Here is a 20798-nt window from a genome sequence, read left to right on the forward strand (position 1 = left end):
CGGTTCTCTGGGTTTCTCCTTTCTCCTTGGAAATCACTCCGGTATTTATTAAAACACACCCACGCAAAACAAAACAAAACTTTAAAAGTTTATCCAAAAACTTAGCCCGCAGAATGTACGTTCTTTGAAGGCACGGGATTGGGGCCTTCCTTTGCAACCCAACCTTGCACACAATAGGCGCTTAATGCATGCCTATTCCGAAGCATCTCTGCAGTGGAAATTAAGCTTCTTGAGGGTAGGTGCTCTTTCTTTCTTTCTTTTTTTATCCCTACTATACTGTACACGGTAGTCGCTTAATAAAAGCTCGATGAAGAAATGTATCTCCCCCACAACCAAGCTCCCTTCGAAGGGAGGGGCTTAAACTACCACAACCATCCCGTCACGTGGGGTTTGGCTTGTAGTAAGCACTAAGTGCTGATTGAACTGAAGGTAAGACCCGGGAGGCCTTCCTCCGTGCCTCCCGGTGCGGACGGAGCGCCACAGCGTCCAGCCCTTTCCGTCCTTGGGCACCAGCACGTGGGCTCGGCTTGGCTCGGGACACCCCCACCGGGGAAGCCGAGCCCTCTGAGGGCAGGCACTGTTTCATTTTCGTTTGCGTCCTTGGCCCTGCCCCTCTTTGGTTCATTCAACATTTATTAGAGAACGCAGCTCGTGTAGCACCGAATTAACGTATGACTAATAGAGTCTTCGAGAAAGGAGAGTGCGTACTACTGCTGCGTGCCCCTTCCCCAATTTAGACCCCGAGAGCAGGGGCGGTTTGATTTTTGCTTCAACTTCCCGCGAGAAAAAAGAACCGCTTAATAGATGCAGTGGCCTCAGACTCGAACCCACAGACCTGGCCCTGAGGCAATCCCGCTCGTATCCTAGAACTGGAGCGCAGACCGAGCGGGAAGCCTACGACCTCGGTTTAAAACTCTGGGAGGCCTTTCAGGAGGCTATCTCCCCAGGAAGTTGGGGAGCGCTCCGAACCTGACTGCGCAGGCTCCATTTACCGAGCAGGAGCAAAAAGGGGCCTTTCTCGTGAGCCCCCCGCAACGCGCTAGGTCCTCCTCCAGCCCGGCGCCCTGCAGCAGGAAGGGGGCGTGCACGTCGAGTTGGGGCGCAACGTCAGTCGGCCCGGCCCCGAGGAGACCCGGAAGCGGAACCGGCGGTAGCCGCGGTGGGCGGGGCTAGGCTAGCGTTAGAGGAGGCGGCAGCGGCTGAGGAGGCCCCAGTGACTGAGTAGCTGCAGCGGCGGAGGCTGCAGCCTGGGGACGGAGAGGGAGCCTCGCGGAGGCAGACGGGCGGGCGGGCCCATGGTGCGAGGCCGCCGCGAGGAGGCTGCCGCGGGAGAAGCGCCGGGCTGAGAGCGAGCACTGCCGCGCCGGCCGGCCCAGGCCTCGCGGGACCCCGCGCCGAGCCATGGGCTCCCTGTTCCGCAGCGAGGCCATGTGCCTGGCGCAGCTCTTTCTGCAGTCCGGCACCGCCTACGAGTGTCTCAGCGCCCTCGGAGAGAAGGGCCTGGCCCAGTTTCGAGACGTGAGTATCCGGGCAGGGGGGCGGGGCAGGGTAGATATTTCGGCGAGTGCCCCGCCCTCGGCCTCTGTGGCAGGTCCTGCGTTGCTGGGGTCTTTCTGAGCCTCAGGCTCCTCCTCTGGGAAGGGAGGGGGCTACGGCCGAGCCTTTGACTACCCTGCACTTCAGGGTCTTCTTTAAAGTGTGTGTTGGTGAGCGCCCGACATATACCTACGAGACTGTTGTCTCCCTGGGTCTCTGGATCTTCATTAATGTGTGCCAGGTCCGTGCCTGTGAGAATGGACCTCTCTGGGCCTCAGTTTCCTTGTTTGTAAAGTGAGGGGGGAGCTAGATTTGTACCGACGAGGCTGTGACCCCCCTGGGCCTCGGTGCCCTCTGTCGGCGGGCCTCTGCGCCACCCGCTGGGAACCCTGCACCAGCCTCCCCTGGAGACCCAGCCTCTGCTGGCAGTCCTCCCGGGAAGGGGGCGCACTGTCCACTGGCTGTAGACGGCCCCGGCCGCCCCGCCTTGGCTGGAGGACAGCCCGAGAGGGTCCCCTGTCCGAGGGTGCAGGCTTCGGGGACCTGTTCAGACCCTTCCTTCTTGGGTCTCGGGTCTGGCTGGTTCTACGATGTTGTGGCTGCAGCCCAGTCTGCCCGCAGCCTGGTACGCTGATGCTCCCCTTCAGCAGACATTTATTTAATTATTTTCTCTTTATTTAATACTTCATTTCCCCCCTCCGGTTATATGTTAAACAATTTTCTTAACATTTGTTTTTAAAACGTCTGAGCTCTAGATTTTCCCTCTTCCTCTCTCCTCGCTGAGAAGGCACAAGCTATGTAAATAAAACATTTCCATAAAACTCATGGTGTGAAAGGAAACATAGATGTTCACCTCTTCATCTCAAACCCCTCCCCCAAACCCCCCCCCCCACAAAAAAATGAAGCTTAAAAAAGTTTTCAGCAGATACTTATAAGGGTCTTCTGTGTGCAAAGCATTGCACTAGCATTTTATAATCTGTCAAAATACTCCGGTTGTTCTGGGCGGTTCTTCATCTATAAGAGCAGCCAGTGTTCTGGTTATTCATTGCAGAGAAGCTCAACCACTCTGTGGCCCTCGTGCAAATAGAGTTATCTTCGTGTTTCCAGGGTGGAATGTGAATTTCCGGAAGGATAGCTGTTGAACTGATAAGTCACTTCCCTCCAAGCCTGTTTTGTCATCGAGGCCACATAACCAGTTAAGTGGCTGGACCAAAACTGGAACACAGGTCTTCCCACTCTTTTCATTTGGTCCCTCGCGCTAAGATCAGGAGTTGGTGCTTAATGATTTTTTAAGACCCTGTTAAGAACTCTAGTAGTTTAATGCCCTATGACCTTGTCCTTCTATAAACTTGAGTTATCTAGCAACCTTTGTTAATTAGGGCAAAGGTTTTCCTGATTTCAAGTAGTTGGGCACCATTATAGGGAAAAGTGTCTTCAGTCAACCCCAATGGCCTTGGAAAAAGAATGGACCTATCAGAATGAATGTAGCCTGCAAAATGTGTCCCCAGGAAATTGATTGAATTGATCAATGGCACAGTTATGTAGTACTATACATTTAAATGATAGAAAATGTTTTAGTTTAAAAGCTTCTGTTTATGTCTACTCACAAGTTTTTGGTAGTAAAATGACGCTGGCAGTTGAATATCTTTGAATTATGTAAATGTTTATAGAATTTTTAAGATTTTATGACCTTAGATAGAATTTTGTAAATGTCAGAGGGCTTATATCCAATTCATTTCATTGTTTTACCAAATGATTTAAATTCAATTAATCAGAGATGGAGGCTGGGAAACAGCTGTTTTGTATTCTTTAGAACTGGAATTTTATTTATCAGAAGACTGCTCCTGTTCACTCAAATTTTGGCAGTGAAAGCATTAGTAGTTTGAGAGCCAAATCCAAGATTATATAATTTGGGTCATAGATCATTTCTATTTACAAACATGAAGACTGAATTGAAGTTGATAAATACTGCAAAAAGACCTGTGCTCTTAACTTAAGAAAACAAGCATAGCAGGATCAATATTAGAATAGTTGTGGTTAATAAGAATATTAGCTCATAGTTATATACAAAGCTCCTTCTACAGCCTGCTTGCCTTTCATGCATTTTATTAAACCTTGAGAATTAAAGTTGTCAGAGAGACTGAAGTGATAAAAGTCCTGTATGACCTCTAAGGCCCCTTCTGGCTCTAGATACATAGTCTTGTGACTGAGCTCTAATATACTGGAATATTTTCACCAAATATTCTTTTTTGTGATTCACCATAAAATAGGAATGATATTTTCTTGTTAAAGTCTGCTAGCTTCAGGATAGGATTTGAAGGGTATGGCTGTATTTCAGTAAAAAGCAGTATTTGAATAGTCAACACTGACTGCAATTTCTTCTTATACTTTTGCTTTTGAAAGAATAAATTGTCTTAGGAATTCAAAGATTTGAAATAGTTACATAAACATGTGTAATTAAAAAAAAATGTGAAGTCAGGAATCATAGCAGAAGTAGAATTGAAAGTTAGTTTAAAAACTGGTAAGATGTAGGACCTTGAAGTGAGATAATTTCTGTTTGCATTTTGGGTTCTGAAAGCATTTTCTTGCTGTGAGACAAATAGCTCTATTGGCGTAGTCATTGTTGTCTCATTAGAGGGCAGCAGGCGTGATAGAGGGGGAAGAGCACTGACTTTTGGAGTTAGAAGGCTTCTGTTGAAATCCTGAATCCAAATTCAGATCTGGGTAAGCCTGGGCCTGTCATCACCACATTCTGCCTGCCTTCTTCAGTTCTCTCATTTGCCAATTAGGCATAACTTCTGCCTCCCAGGGATGATATTTCTCAAGTATTTTGCATACATGCCATAAAAATGCTAGCTATTATTGCTCTTATTACTAATGTTAACATTCCAGATTCCCTGAACTCTAGTATCCTTATTTGTAACTTTATACCTGGTGCAATGGATTAGACGGCTGTCTGATGGATCAATCCCATATTAGTGGTATGGCCTTGGCTAAGTCACTTACCTTCTCAGGAATCAGCGAAGTCACATGAAGTATTGTTCTGATTTAACTGGTAGTTTTCCATACTTTGATTTTTCCCCACACTGATAAAAATCAACAACCACCACCATTGTTTATAACTCTGTAAGCTTTGCAGCCATTTTGCATTATCTTTTTTCATTCAGTTGTTCCAATGACCCTACAAGGCAGGTTCTTATGGGTCAGAACACAGACTCAGAGAAGTTGTGATAGTCAGCAAAGCTATGTGTGTTTGTGCACAGGGGTGCTCAGTGGTCAGGTTTTTCTTGACTCTAAGCTCACTTATCATTTATCCCATATTTAATCTTAATCTTTTTTTTTTTCCATAATTTCCCCCCCCCAATAACAAGCATTTATTCTATTCTTCACATTCTTATCCCTACCCTACTCCCTCCTTAACAATGGGGAAATGAGAACTCTCACAGATATATAGAGGCAAGCCAGACAAATCCCCATATTTCCCATGTCTGAACATTTCCATTCCTGTTCTTATACATGTTTGCTTCACAAACCCCAAGGTGTGCTATATTAATGTGAGTGGCTACTGTTATTTTTCTCTAGAGGCTTTGATAGCATAGCACTGGAGGGATGGGAGAGCTTTCCTTTAGTCTAGGCACTGAATACTTATTTGGTGTTTGATGAGATTTTTTTCTTCTTCCCTTTAGCTCAACCAAAATGTAAGCGCTTTTCAGAGAAAATTTGTTGGGGAGGTGAAGCGGTGTGAAGAGCTTGAACGAATACTGGGTAAGTTTTCATCTCGTTTAACTTCAGAATTGTATGAAGGCAGAGGCAAGAGGGAGGCTGAGGGGATGAATTGGAGAGGCCTCTCATCATCCTGATGCTTTTGAGAGTGTTCTAGACAGCAATCATCACCCTTTGATTTCTTGTTCACAGAAATTCCTGGCAGTTTTACTGGGAATATCTCCTCTGCAGTGGATCTACAGTGATAACTTAGACTTTGTGTTTTGACACATTTGGCAGTCACAACAGACTAGGACTGTTTTCCAAAGTACTTTTTTCACAAAACATTAAATCAAACCACCTTGCAGCTGGGGGCACATGTGCCTTCCACTTATGATGTTTAGGGTCTGCTAACAGAAACTAGGATATATATATATATATATATATATATATATATATATATATATATATATATATTTTTTTTTTTTTAAGTAAAAATTTTTTTTTAATTAATTTTATAATTATAACTTTTTTTTTTTTTGACAGTACAGATGGATGGGTAATTTTTTACAACATTATCCCTTGTACTCACTTCTGTTCTGAATTTTCCCCTTCCCTAGATGGCAGGCATTCCCATACATGTTAAATATGTTATAGTATATAGGATATATGTTTTAACAATAGTAGTTTGGTACTAACATTGTCCATTATGTTGGATGGGTATGATATGCTCTGTTGGAATCTGTTGGGAGATACTGATAAACTGAGGATTTCAGCACTTGCTGTGCTAGAGATGAGGCCTATGAGATGCATAGGAGTCGGTGTGGCCTGCCTTCATCAAATACATGATCTAGTAGAGCAAATCTTCTTAAACTGAAGGTCAAGACCCCATGTGGCTTAATATAACTGAATGTGGAGGTCGTGAAATTATGATTTATCTTCAGTAAATATTTGATTTATATCTATATTTTATATATGTACCCATGATTTATCATCAGCAAATATTTGATTTATGTCTATATTTTATATATCTATGTAACCAGAGATGTGTAAAAATTTCTTTGGTTAAAATGGATCACAAGTGAAAAAAGTTTAAGGAATCTTAGAGGACTGTGACAGACAGAATTCTGATGTAAGATAATATATAACCCTATAAAACATTTTAAGTCTTGGGTACGAAAAAAGTTTGAGGTGGGAGAAGTCATTCACAATGAGTGGGGGAGAAGGGAAAAAGAGGAGAGATAGGGAACCTTCCTTGGGGAAAGTGATATTTAACTTGTAACCACACTCATACTTTTGCTGAATGCATATTGCTATCTCTCTTGATTTTCTGGATTTATAAATAGGACCAAGCTATTTGATAGGATTCTGGGGAAGATAATCATCCTTTCGAGATTTAGATTTTTTTTTTTTTGGCTCAAGAAAGAAGGCTTGGGGGTAAAAATGTTTTGATTTATCACTTAAACATGTGAGTATTGTGTTTTGTAAATTTAAACATTGAATTTGATCAAAATAACTTTGATTCCTTTAGCATATTTAGTGCAAGAAATTAAAAAAGCTGATATTCCCCTTCCTGATGGAGATACCAGTCCTCCTGCTCCACCTTTTAAACAAGTTTTGGAAATGCAGGTAATTTTTTTCTAATAAGATTATTGAATTTAGCTCCTTAGTTTTTCATATCCCATAATAAATAAAAAACTACATTAGTCAGTTCTTATTCATTTCATTAGTTAATACATTAATCAAGATAAATATAAATTATAGGCCAGTTTTCCCTTTTCCATCAAGCACACTTCAACTTTTTTCTAAAGTATTTTCTTTTAAATTTTATAGATTCTTGAATAATAAAGTTTTTTATTTCCAGTTACATTTAAAAACACACACAATTGCACATTGTTAGCTGTTGGGTTTGTGCTTTCACCACTTCGGACTTCACTGAATATCCAGAGGATCAGATCTCAGTTTTTTATTTGTTTAGGAAGCAGTTACCATTATCATCACTTCTGGGACTGCTCTATTTTGTCAGGGCTATAGAAAATCATTGGAACTCTAGCGTATGATTGCAGAAGAAGTGTCAGTCAGTGTAAGAGACTGCAAAGAGCCTGGGTCCAGCCTGATTCTGAGACTAAACCTGCCTCTGAGACTGATGACTTGCTTGTTTGACTTTGGACAAGTCGCTTTATCTGCCAAGGTCTCAGTTTCTACATCTTTAAAAATGAGAGTGACCCTAGCTGACCTCAGAGGTCCCTTTAAACTCCAGATCTATGATCTTATGACTTGTGAATTATATAATTATGTGGAAGAATATTGTAACCAAACTTATGGATAGGTTGGTGTGACATTAGTAATAATTGAATGCTCATGGAGATTTACTAGGAAAGTTTGCTTCAATAAGAATGCAAGGTAAATTCAGGCATTTGTTTTGAATTGTTCTTCCAGAATTTACTGCTTAAACATTTTCAAAGTGTTTTTACTATATTTTTGATTAATGTCAGAAATAAGTAAAAGTGAAGAATTGAAAAAGGAAGGTGCGGTCTAAACTTGATAACATGAAACAGTAGAAAGGAAAACCCCACAAATGATTAGGAAGTTTGAGATCAAGGTTCAACTGATTATCCTGGTATTCAGAATACTGAAGAATAGCAGTCAGCTGATCTGACTTCACGAGGGTAAAAAGTATTTTCATTAATTAAGTGAATAGGAAATAAATACTGACTCTGAAATATTTCCATAGACAGACAGTCAACAAATCCTTATTAAACACTTCCTATATACCATGCACCTACTATGTACCAAGCACAGAATGGAGGGGACTACATCTAAGAAAACTGGAAGGATAGGAAGGAGCAAGGTTAAGTAGGCTGGGAAAGGGTGACATGGTCAGATCTGAGCTGTTCAAAAATCTAAATAATTTAATAATCTAATAATTTAATTTTCATTTTTATTTCTAGGAACAACTACAGAAACTGGAGGTTGAATTGAGAGAAGTCACCAAGAACAAAGAAAAACTGAGGAAAAACCTGCTTGAGCTGATTGAGTATACACACATGTTAAGAGTGACCAAAACCTTTGTTAAAAGGAACATAGAGGTACTGAATTCAATTCATTACAATTCAGCAAGTATTGGGTTCCTATCATGTGCCAAGCTCTGGACCAGATAATTCAGTCCTTGCTTGCTCTGGAGCTTACCTTCAATACCACGCACAGGTTCTATAGAATATAGCACATGTCCTTTTAGAGGACAGATTCAGAATACAAAAACTTAACAAGATTTTGCAAGATGGGTAGCCATTAGTTAACATAGTAATTGAGAACTTAGTGTGCATTTTAATTGAAATTTGAAATGAACTTTTTTTTTTTTCACTGTTTCAGTATGTATTTACTAGATGTAAAGGAAGAACAAGATATCATTTGAGGAAATCTATTTCTAGATATTAGAAGAAGTGGTAAATGGCAGATATTTATTCCTCATAATTTCTGCTAAGATGAATGCCATACTGAATTCCATTTCATACCAAAAAGTTTATTTTCATGTGAATATACTTATTTTGTCTTTTGTGGCAAATACACAGACATTATTGATTAAGAAATTCATATATTCTAAACTGATTTCATTTTCATTGAAGAATAGTCATTTTGGGTAAAAATAATATGAACAGAGGGTTATTATGACAAACTGAAATCTGACCTTTTTTTTTTTGTTTTACAGTTGGCCTAATGGAGTTAAAAGATTGGTTAAAGTTTATTTTTTCAGCAGACTTGCTGAGTTGTATCTCAAAAATGGGTTGTTTTAGGTGCAACTGAGCCTAAAATGTTCTGTGATGCTCTAAAAACTTGCATGATATCCTGATATGAGGTAGTTTTTATGATGAGGCAGCAGAGTAATAATGGATAGGATGCTGAGTTCCAAGGGAAATAGACCTCAGATCTTTGAGGTGCTTCAGATCTCAGTTCTCTCATCTATAAAATGAGGATGATAATTCCTATACTACTTATGTCATAGGGTTATTGTGAAGCTTACATTAGTAAAAAGACTCTGCAGTTCTTAAAGTGAAACCATACTAATCCATACTTTCCTGGTTGTGTGTGTATGGGCAAGTCACATTACTTCTTGGGGTCAGTCAGCAAGGATTTTAAGTACTTGCTGTGTATCAGGCCCTGAACCAGGTGTTGGAGATGCAAAAACTTAGATGAAACAATTTCTTTAGGAGTTTACTTTGTATCACAGGAAACAACATTTGCATCTGTAATATCGACAAGGTATATACAAAAATCCATGCAAGGTAATTTGGAGGAGAAAGAACAATTCCCTAGCTATAAGTTAATTGATGAATTGCTGATCTGCATCAGTGAAAGAAATTCTTATGCTGGAAGTTCATGTCAGTGGGAAAAAAAGTGCATTGTCTCCATACCTTTATTATTATTTATGAAAATCTTAACTAAAATATCTGTAAATGGTATTCTTATCTGTCTTTTTGTAGTTTGAACCCAGTTATGAAGAATTTCCTTCTTTAGAAAAGGATTCTTTGTTGGATTACAACTGTATGCAGAGACTGGGTGCAAAATTGGGGTATGTAGTGCTTAGGTTCAAATTTCTTGTAAAGTGAAAATGGGTTCTATCTAACAATTGAATCTCATTTAAAAGTTAGGATTAAATGGAAATATTTTTAAAGAGGATTTTAAAAAGGATATTAAATCTATATCAGATTGCTTGCTGTCTGGGCACAGGGGGGAGGTAAAGAAGGGAAGGAGAAAAATTTTGGGGAAAAGTAACAAAAATGAATGCTGAAAGCTATTTACATGTACTTGGAAAAATAAAATATTGAGAAATATTTTAAAATTAAAAAGCAGGTTAAAAACTAATTAAATGAAATAAATAGGCTTAAGAAGACATTGTAGTATTTTATGCATTTATTTCATTTGAATTGAATAATCTTTGTTGCTTTTTTATCATTTGATAAAGTAAATCAGAAAGTATCAGTTTCCTTACATATTTATATCCAGACTCTATTTTGTCGCCTGTAATTTTTTTTTGTTTGTCCATTGTCTAAGAATCTTTTATCTTCACCATAGTTGTAATATCGCATGCCACTATTTTCTTATTTTTAGATATATTTTTTGTGTTTAAATCATTGATCTAAGTGGAATTTATTTTAGTATCTCAAAAGTTACAGCTCTGATACTATTTTTTATCTATTATGGAGTAACAATATGATAGTATGGATTCATCAAGTACTAGTTTCTAATAGGCCATTGGTTCTAAATCTGGATGATAGAATCTGTTTCTCTGATCTTTTAACCTACTTTTTAATTAAATTTAGATAATTATAGTATAATTTGAATTTAGAAATTCAAAATCTCCTTTATTCTTTCCTCCCATAATTTGCCTTGCAATTCTTATGTTTCTTTTTTCCTGTAAAATTTTTTCTTTCTTTATCACTTTCTTAATCAGTAAAATATCTTACAAATATTTTATTTAGTATTACAAATATGGATGGTCTGTTACTGGACCTGTACTTGACTCAAGCTAGGTCTTGACTAAGCTGTGACAAAGTTCTGAAGTAGAATATGCACGAATGGTGAACCTCAAAGTTCTCTTGAAGAAATGAGCTTCTCTGATTGATTCTTTACAATAGCAAAATGAACCCGGCCCCCTTTCATCAGTGGTTCCATAGACATAAAATACTTAGCCAGTGCTAAAGCTATATTATGTAGTTCAGGGATATTGATAGTCCATGTTTATTTGTTATATAATTTAGCAATTTTGTTAAGTAATTATTCTGTATTGTTTCCTAGATTTGTGTCAGGTTTAATTCACCAAACAAAAGTTGAAGCATTTGAAAAAATGTTGTGGAGAGTCTGTAAGGGGTATACCATTGTGACTCATGCAGAACTGGATGAGTGCCTTGAAGATCCTGAGACAGTGAGTGAATGTTGTGATTGTCTTTTCTTGGGTCTGTACTTTTCAAATTCAAATATTTAGATGGCCCTATTTTTTGAGATGAGACTTACCGGAACTTTATATAAATAGATTTGCCTTTACTTGCCTGCCTTTTCTTTTCTCTTCCTTAGTGGTATTGTTTTCCTTCTCTTTTCAAAGTCACATCATAAGAGTCCATAGATCTAGAATTAAAAGAGCCATTAGAAGCCATTTAACCCAACCTTACTTTATTATGATTTAAAAAAAATTTTTTTTTTGAACTTAAATACCAAAAAACATTTCCCTGTAAACAGCAGGGGCATGTAGAAATTTGCATATGAAAACTTCAATTTCCATTTCATACTATTTACTTTTTTAAAGAAAAGTATATAATTTTATGTTACTTTAAAATCTATTCCTGCCTGTTTCCTTTTGTTCTGTGGATTTAAAAGTGTTACCATCGCCCTTTTTTCTTTTCATTATTGCTAATCTCTCTCTTTGTACCTCAGTCTCCCTCTATCCTCAGTTTAAAAGCTCAGACAAGGAAAGAGAAGAAAAACTTTCCTGTTACAAATAAACAATTCAGCTAAAGAAATCCATGGTCAAATTAACAAGCATATATAAATACCTGCTCTGTGCCAGGTACCCTGTGAATTGCTGGGTATAAAAAGCAAAATATAGTTCTTGCTGATAAGGAGTTAACAGTCTAAAGGGAGGGAGAACATGCAAACAATTATGTAAAAATTTTGTTTTTATACACACAGAGTCACATATGCGCGCGCGCGCACACACACACACACACACACACACACACACACACACACACACACACAGAGAGAGAAATAAATTGGAGATAATCACTAGAGTGGAGAAAGAATTGATAAACCATTCCAGTACCTTTGCTGAGAAAACCCCAAATGGAGTCTCAAAGAGTTGGACACAACAAGAAAAAATCAACAGAAAGGAGGATTAGCATTAAGGGAATTTGGGAAAGACTTCTTGTGGTTGGTAGGATGTTATCTGGGACTTGAAGAAAAACAGGAAATTCTAGAGACAGAAATGTAGGCCGAGAAAATTCTGTGCATGCAGCATAGCCAATGAAAATGCCTGCAGGCAGGAGATGGAGTTAGGTGGAACAAGAGGCCAGCCATACTGAGTCATGGAGTAAAGTATAAGAATATTAAAGTTAGCACTGTACTAATTTATGGAAGGCTTTCAAGGCCAAACAGAGCACATAGCCACACAACACCCATACATGCATGTGCCCCTTTTTGTACCTTGAATCAATTCTCAGAAGATGGGTAATATATTTCATCATCTGTCCTCTGAGGCTATGGTTGATCATTACACTGATCTGAAGTTCTTTATACTTTGAAGTTTTTCAAAGTTTCATTTCATTACAACACTGATATCTTTGTAAAAATTATTTTTGTGTTGATTTTACTCTGCAACAATTTATAGTATTCAGAGTTCTCTAAAGTTTTTTTTGGTCTTTTTATAGTGCAGTAATATTGAATTATATTTATCACAGTTTATTCTCTAATTGATGGACATCCTCTTAGATCCTAGCTTTATTTATTTTTTTAACCTTTTAATACATTATTCAATATCAGGAAATTTATTTTTATTATGACTATTCCCTCCCTGTACTATTTTCTTTCTTAACCTTTTTCCCTTTCCTGTCCTTGGTTTAAACTCTGTTGAATTTCGTGTATTTTTTATCTATATATCTTGTTTTCAACCCCCTTTTATCTGTTTCATTTAAGAATGAGGCTAAGTTGAGGCCCACTTCCCTTCCCCCTTCATCCTTATGTATTTGTTCTTTTCATGTGCTCCAGTTATGGGAAATAGCAGGCTTTACCCCCTAGTTTTTTCTTTCTTCACTAATATAATCCTTTTATTTTTTTCTACTTTTTCCATTTTAAAACTCTCAAAATTATTTTCTCCTTCCCCAATTTTTGTTTTAAATTTAATTCCTTCAATGTCCTTTAGGAACATTAAGATTCTAGAGGGGTACTTGTTTCTCCTCCCACTATTAGAATATTAGTTAGCATGTCATCATCTTATTACCCCTTTTAGTTGTTTTTATAAAATTCCTCTTCTAGGGTTCTGTGGACTCCTGTATTTGTATTTCAGAGTCCCTACTCATCTCTGGTCTTTTCATCAGAAATGCTTGAAAATTCTCTATTTTCTTGAAAGACCTATTTTTTCTATAATGGATGATACTCAGCTTATTCCTTATTGTAAAGTTTTTGACTTTTGTAATACTGTATTGCAAGATTTCCTCAATTTTACTAGAAGTTTACAAGTCTTGTGTGATTCTGACTCTGCTTCTTGGAAACTTTAAATGTTTCCTTCTGGATGCTTAAAAGTATTTTTTCTTTGGCATAGGAGTCCTAGATTTGACTGTAGCATTTCTAAGGATTTTCCTTTTGAGGTTTCTTTCTCTCTTCAGTTTGTCCTCTTATCCTTATAGATTGAGTTTTCATTTGTGATTTCTTGAAATAGAATGTCCATGCTTTTCTTATTATCATACATTTCAGGGAAGCTGGTGATTTTCTGCATGATCTATTTTCCAGGTCAACTGTTTTTGTTATTTAGAGTCTCTTCTATTTTTTTCAATCTTTTGATTTTAATCTAATATGTGTCCATCTATTCATTGGTTTATGTTTGGTCCGTTTATATTTTCAGGGAGTCCATTACTTGGCTAAGGTGACCATTTTTTCTAAGCTGTTATCTATCCCTCTAATTCTTTTCTTCAGAAATTTTATTTTCTTTTTCATTTCATCTTGTAAAAAAAAATCCATATTTTTCTTTGAGTTTTTGCTTATAGTTAAAGAATTTCTCATTTCTTCTTTTGGAAGTCTCTAGATTCTATGATAATTTTTTATGCTAGTGGATGATTTACTTAACTGTCCAGCTTTAGCTTTTCAACTAGATTTTCATGTCAGGTCAGTCTTCATTTGTTATTCTTTTTGAGTGAGAATGCTTAGCTTCCTTAATTTCCATTGGAATCAACTAAATTTCTACATATATCTCTGCCTCTCCAGATTAATCCTTCCTTCCTATATCCTGATCTTGCAGGTTCAAATCACTGGATCTTCAGAGTCTCTGTAGTGTCTTAAGAAAGAATGGTTAAAAAAAAAAATGATAGCATTTTGGAGCTCTTATTTTGGTAATTCCTTGGGTCCTTTGGGAGAACTCTTTAGGCATTGAGTTGAAGTCAGCAGAAAGACAAATTCTTTTTGTATTTTCTTATGTTATGCCCTACAATATTCTGAAAGAAATCTCACATGGTGTGCACACAGCTAAAGGCATGGTGAAATTCCTTAATTTCTTCTGTTTGTCAAAGACTTTTCTTTTCAAAACTTATTTCTGACATTAACTGTGAGAATGTTGTAATGTTTGAACTGAGATACTTTGAAAAATTATAGTAAAAGGAAAAATAATTGTTATCTTTCTTTTTTAGGGAGATGTCACAAAATGGTATGTGTTTTTAATATCCTTTTGGGGCGATCAGATTGGCCAGAAAGTTAAGAAGATTTGTGACTGGTAAGTAATGTGTTCACATTGTTTATTATTCTTTATAATTCTTTGTGAAGTGGTCTTTTCAACATTTTAGCATAAAATGAATTTTTACTATCTTTTATTGTTTGATAATTTTGAATAATTTAAAAGTAGGAAATATGTCAACTATGTACCAAAGCTTATTTTTCTATTAAAAAGATTTATGTTATTATAGGACAGAAATAATAATTATGTCATTTTGTTCTATATAACTGCCTTTATCCAAATATTATCTATTATTTTTAGGCAACTATTTCGGTCTTTTGGTAAGAACTTTGTCTGGCATTATTTTGAGAAACCAACAAAACCCTCAGCCCCCAATTGTGTTTTTAATAAATTCTAAAAGTCTTTAGTTCTCCTTTTGCAGCAGGTAGCTAGCTATTTCACAGTTGTCCCCAGGTGACCATTATGGGCAGGGTCTGAGTAACCTGAGTGGACCGTAAGGAGAACAATTAGAGCTGTAGAGCATCAGCCTGAAAGTTCTAGTTTCTTGTCCTGGCCCTGTCTTTGGACTTCAAGATCCTCTTTGGAGCTGGAGGGCTTCAATTAGAATGCTGTTGTTGGCGTTTAAAACTCATATGCTTGCAAAAGGGACTTGAACCTCTTGGATTCTTTTCTAAATTAAAGGGGATGTCATAGATCGCTCATTCTGAAATTCAGTTCTGTGATCATATTGGCAGTTATATTGCATGTAGAAAAGTTTTGGAAAATTGATAATAGTGTCTTCTAAGGATCAATATAATAAACTTAGGTTCTTTTATTTTTTTGGAGGCAATTGGGGTTATGTGACTTGCCCAAGATCATGCAGCTACTAAGTTTCTGAGGTCAGAATCTGGGTCCTCCTGATTCCCAGGCCATTGTTCTATCCACTGGCACCTAGGCACTCCTGGATTCTTTTTGAATGTATGATTCAGGCAGAGAGTGAAGTGTGGTGTCCTCAGGAAGAGGTTGAGTGATAGTAGGGAGGAGGAACTTGAGTATAGTACCCTGGGACCAGAAGCTTCCCCAGGCAGGTATTTCAGTTTCTATCTTTTCCCCTCTGTGTTGTGTCTGTCTATCTTATCACATTCATTTATAAATATATTCCCTGACCCTCTTTCTGTGCTGTTCTTATTACATAGATTTTTAAAAAAGGAGAAAAAGCAGTTGAATAAAACCAAACATATCACCTATTTAAAACAATATATGTAGCATTCCATGCTTTAGTCCCCCACTTCTGCATTGAAGAGAGGGAGAGAGCTACCTTCTCAGTCACTAATGTTACACAGGACTCGGTGTTGGTGTTTCCCTTGTTGGCACCTCCTGTAGTTTAAAAAAATGTTTTTATTGATGTTCTTTTTGTAATATCATTATTACTTTCAAATAATCTCTCTCTGTGTTTCCTCCCTCTCTTGCGAGTAACAAGTGAAGATAGTTCAGCAAAATAAGTAAACCCTTGGCTGTGTCTGAACACGTCACTTCAATCCCCCCTGTAGTGACTCCTTCCTAAGAGGTAGTAGGCACACTCTCAGTCCTCCAAAGTCACTGCCATTGATCAGGATTCTGAAGTCTTTCAGTGTTGTTTTCTTTTACATTATTGTGGTCATTGTGTATATTGTTGGCCTGTTTTGCTTATTCTGAGCATTGCCAGTTCATACAATTTCTCCCAAGTTTCTCTGAACTTATATTAGTATTCTGTTTGTCCACCTTTTATTCTTTTTTTTTATTTTTTTATTTTTTTTTTTTATTATATATATATATATTTTATAATATTATCCCTTGTATTCATTTTTCCAAATTACCCCCCCTCCCTTATTCCCTCCCCCCGACGACAGGCAATACCATACATTTTACATGTGTTACAATATAGTCTAAGTACAATACATGTGTGTGAATATCATTTTCTTGTTGCACAATAAACATTAGAATCCGAAGGTATAAGTAACCTGGGCAGACAGATATTAGTGCTAACAATTTACATTCCCCTCCCAGTGTTTCTTCTCTGGGTGTATCTACCTCTGTCCATCATTGATCAACTGGAAGTGAGTTGGATCTTCTTTATGTTGAAGATTTCCACTTCCATCAGAATACATCCTCATACAGTATCGTTGTTGAAGTGTACAGTGATCTTCTGGTTCTGCTCATTTCACTCAGCATCAGTTGATTTAAGTCTCTCCAACCCTCTCTGTATTCCTCCTGCTGGTCATTTCTTACTGAGCAATAATATTCCATAACTTTCATATACCACAATTTACCCAACCATTCTCCAACTGATGGACATCCATTCATCTTCCAGTTTCTAGCTACAACAAAAAGAGCTGCCACAAACATTTTGGCACATATATGTCTCTTTCCGCTCTTTAGTATTTCTTTGGGATATAATCCCAGTAGTAGCGCTGCTGGGTCAAAGGGTATGCACAGTTTGATAACTTTTTGGGCATAATTCCAGATTGCTCTCCAGAATGGCTGGATTCTTTCACAACTCCACCAGCAATGTATTAGTGTCCCAATTTCCCCACATCCCCTCCAACATTTGTCATTATTTGTTCCTGTCATCTTAGCCAATCTGACAGGTGTGTAGTGGTATCTCAGAGTGGTCTTAATTTGCATTTCTCTGATCAGTAGTGATTTGGAACACTCTTTCATGTGAGTGGATATAGTTTCAATTTCTTCCTCTGAGAATTGTCTGTTCATATCCTTTGACCATTTATCAATTGGAGAATGGTTTGGTTTCTTATAAATTATGGTCAGTTCTCTATATATTTTGGAAATGAGACCTTTGTCAGAACCTTTGTTTTTAAAAATATTTTCCCAATTTGTTACTTCCCTTCTAATCTTGTTTGCATTAGTATTATTTGTACAGAAACTTTTTAGTTTGATGTAATCAAAATCTTCTATTTTGTGATCAATAATGATCTCTAGTTCTCCTCTGGTCATAAATTCCTTCCTCCTCCACAAGTCTGAGAGGTAGATTATCCTCTGTTCCTCTAATCTATTTATTATCTCCCTCTTTATGCCTAAATCATGGACCCATTTTGATCTTATCTTGGTATATGGTGTTAAGTGTGGATCCATATCTAATTTCTGCCATACTAATTTCCAGTTTTCCCAACAGTTTTTTCCGAATAATGAATTTTTATCCCTAATGTTGGAATCTTTGGGTTTGTCAAAGATTAGATTGCTATAGATGTACCCTTTTTTGTCCCTTTGTATCTAATCTGTTCCACTGATCTACCGGTCTATTTCTTAGCCAATACCAAATGGTTTTGGTGACTGCTGCTATATAATATAGCTTTAGATCAGGTACACTTAGACCACCTTCCTCTGAGTTTTTTTTCATTAGTTCCCTTGCAATTCTTGACCTTTTATTCTTCCATATGAATTTTGTTGTTATTTTTTCTAGGTCATTAAAATAGTTTCTTGGGAGTCTGATTGGTATAGCACTAAATAAATAGATTAGTTTGGGGAGTATTGTCATCTTTATTATATTCGCTCGGCCTATCCAAGAGCACTGAATGTCTTTCCAATTATTTAAATCTGATTTTATTTTTGTGGCAAGTGTTTTGTAATTTTTTCTCATATAATTCCTGACTTTTCTTTGGTAGATGGATTCCCAAATATTTTATACTCTCAACATTTGTTTGGAATGGAATTTCTCTTTGTATCTCTTGCTGTTGCATTTTGTTAGTGATATATAAAAATGCCGAGGATTTATGTGGATTTATTTTGTATCCTGCCACTTTGCTGAAATTTTGAATTATTTCTAGTAGCTTTTTAGCAGAGTCTTTGGGGTTCTCTAAGTATACCATCATGTCATCTGCAAAAAGTGATAGTTTAATTTCCTCATTTCCTACTCTAATTCCTTGAATCTCTTTCTCGGCTCTTATTGCCGAGGCTAGCGTTTCTAGTACTATATTGAATAGTAATGGTGATAGTGGGCAACCTTGTTTCACTCCTGATCTTACTGGGAAAGGTTGCAGTTTATTTCTATTGCATATTATGCTTACTGACGGTCTTAAATATATACTCCTGATTATTCTAAGGAATAATCCATTTATTCCTATACTCTCAAGAGTTTTTAGTAGGAATGGATGTTGGATTTTGTCAAATGCTTTTTCTGCATCTATTGAGATGATCATATGGTTCTTATTAATTTGATTATTAATATGGTCAATTATATTAATAGTTTTCCTAATATTAAACCAGCCCTGCATTCCTGGAATAAATCCTACTTGATCATAGTGTATTATCTTAGAGATGATTTTCTGAAGTCTTTTTGCTAATATCTTATTTAAGATTTTAGCATCAATATTCATTAAGGAGATTGGTCTATAATTTTCTTTCTCAGTTTTCGATCTACCAGGTTTAGGTATCAGTACCATGTCTGTGTCATAAAAGGAATTTGGTAGGACTCCTTCATCCCCTATTTTTTCAAATAATTTATATAACATTGGGGCTAATTGTTCTTTAATGTCCACCTTTTATTCTTACAGACCACAAAATGGTTCAGTCTTTTTCATTCTGTCCCCCCCTCTCCCAAAGGAGTTGGGGTTAAGTGACTTGCCCAGGGTCACACAGCTAGGAAGTGTTAAGTGTTTGAGACCAGATTTGCACTCAGGTTCTCCTGACAGGTCTGGGACTCTATCCACTGTGCCACCTAGGTGCCCCCGGTTCAGTCTTTTTCTAAGGCTGAGCATCCACTATGCTTTTAGTTCTTTGTTACTATAAAATGTGCTATTTAAAATGGTTTCATACACACACACACACACACACACACACACGGAAAAGGAGATTTCTTTTTGCCTTTGCCACTGTCTCTAGTAGAAGACGCTTACTGTTGTTTCTGGTCTGTGACAGTTTGGTAAATTTGACTATTGATATCAATAATAGGAATTTATACTGAGAGGACAGGAAGGGTAGGGATTGTCTTCCTTTTTTGTTTGTATTAGTATTGCAAGCATTTAGTACAGTACCTTGCACATAGTAAGTGCTTAAGAACTTATCTGTCCATCTGAAAGATGAAGAATGCTCCCTTGCCTCCTTGTATTACAAGACTTGAGTGGTAAAGGAATGTTTACTTTTAATTTTAGAAGTTGCTTCATCTAATAAGTGCAAAATGTGTTTTAATTGTGTTTCCTAGTTATCACTGCCACGTTTACCCCTACCCCAGTACTGTTGAAGAACGAAAAGAAGTTCATGAGGGGCTAAATACACGAATACAGGATCTTTATACTGTGAGTAAGATGGAGGTGATTATATTCGCATCTATCAGTTATAGATCATAACAGTTCACTTCTTGTTTTTTTTTTTTTTTTTTTTTTTTTTTTTTAAAGAAGAAACTTTCTTCGTTATCTTTGGTTTTAACATCATCTGTTTCCCACTGTATCTTTCTTCCTGTTCACTAGAATTTTATAGAAGAGGATGAAAAAGGTCAGCAAAACTTACAAACATTCTCCACTTGTCAGAAAAATCTGATGTTAGTGTCCCATTCTCATGGCCAAGGCAACAAGTCAATAGGCATTTATGCTTACTATATGTCAGGCTCTAGTACTGGACACTTAAAGGAAGACAGAAGACAGCCTCTGTCTTTGAGCTCACAGGATAGTGGACTCTGGTCTCCCCCTGTTGCTTTGCAGCTAAGAGATGGATTATATGTCACTTGCTTCCAAGCATTCAATTTTAGTAGTTTTCTGTTTGTTTTTTCCATATACTTTTCTGTAGTCATTTTGTGTCCTATTAGCTTCACTTTACATTAGTTTATATATATTGTTCCATGCTTCTCTGTAGTTGTCTTATTAATAATTAACAATTTTTATAACATTTGTAACATATAACTCTTTCCTAGTCAATAGGAGTCTGCTTTGTTTCTATGTCTTTGTTATCACAAAAAGTGCTGCTTAAAATATTCTATAATACATAGAGCTTTTATTTTTATTGAACTCCTTTCGGTATATTTCACTTAGTGGAATTTCTGAAGTAGAGAGAACAGACAATGCCATTGCTTTCTTTTCATGATTTCAAAATGCTTTCCAAAATGGTTGAATCAGGTAATAGAATGCCAACATAATAAACACTACCTATTGTGTTCAGAGGT

The 20798-nt window shown here is 37.1% G+C and overlaps 1 protein-coding gene across 1 annotated transcript in view; it reads left to right on the forward strand.

Moving 5' to 3' along the window:
• Positions 1–1158: 1158 nt before the first annotated feature.
• Positions 1159–20798, forward strand: part of ATP6V0A2 (ATPase H+ transporting V0 subunit a2) — a 39782-nt gene continuing 20142 nt past the window's right edge. Inside the window, exons 1-8 of the mRNA XM_074299221.1 lie at positions 1159–1518; positions 5223–5301; positions 6770–6867; positions 8190–8327; positions 9720–9808; positions 11035–11161; positions 14628–14710; positions 19845–19938. Coding sequence (XP_074155322.1) covers positions 1402–1518; positions 5223–5301; positions 6770–6867; positions 8190–8327; positions 9720–9808; positions 11035–11161; positions 14628–14710; positions 19845–19938 — 825 coding nt within the window. The 5' untranslated portion in view covers positions 1159–1401. The remainder of the gene's footprint in view (positions 1519–5222; positions 5302–6769; positions 6868–8189; positions 8328–9719; positions 9809–11034; positions 11162–14627; positions 14711–19844; positions 19939–20798) is intronic.

Source organism: Sminthopsis crassicaudata, chromosome 1 (assembly GCF_048593235.1).
Source record: "Sminthopsis crassicaudata isolate SCR6 chromosome 1, ASM4859323v1, whole genome shotgun sequence".
Lineage (NCBI taxonomy): Eukaryota > Metazoa > Chordata > Mammalia > Dasyuromorphia > Dasyuridae > Sminthopsis > Sminthopsis crassicaudata.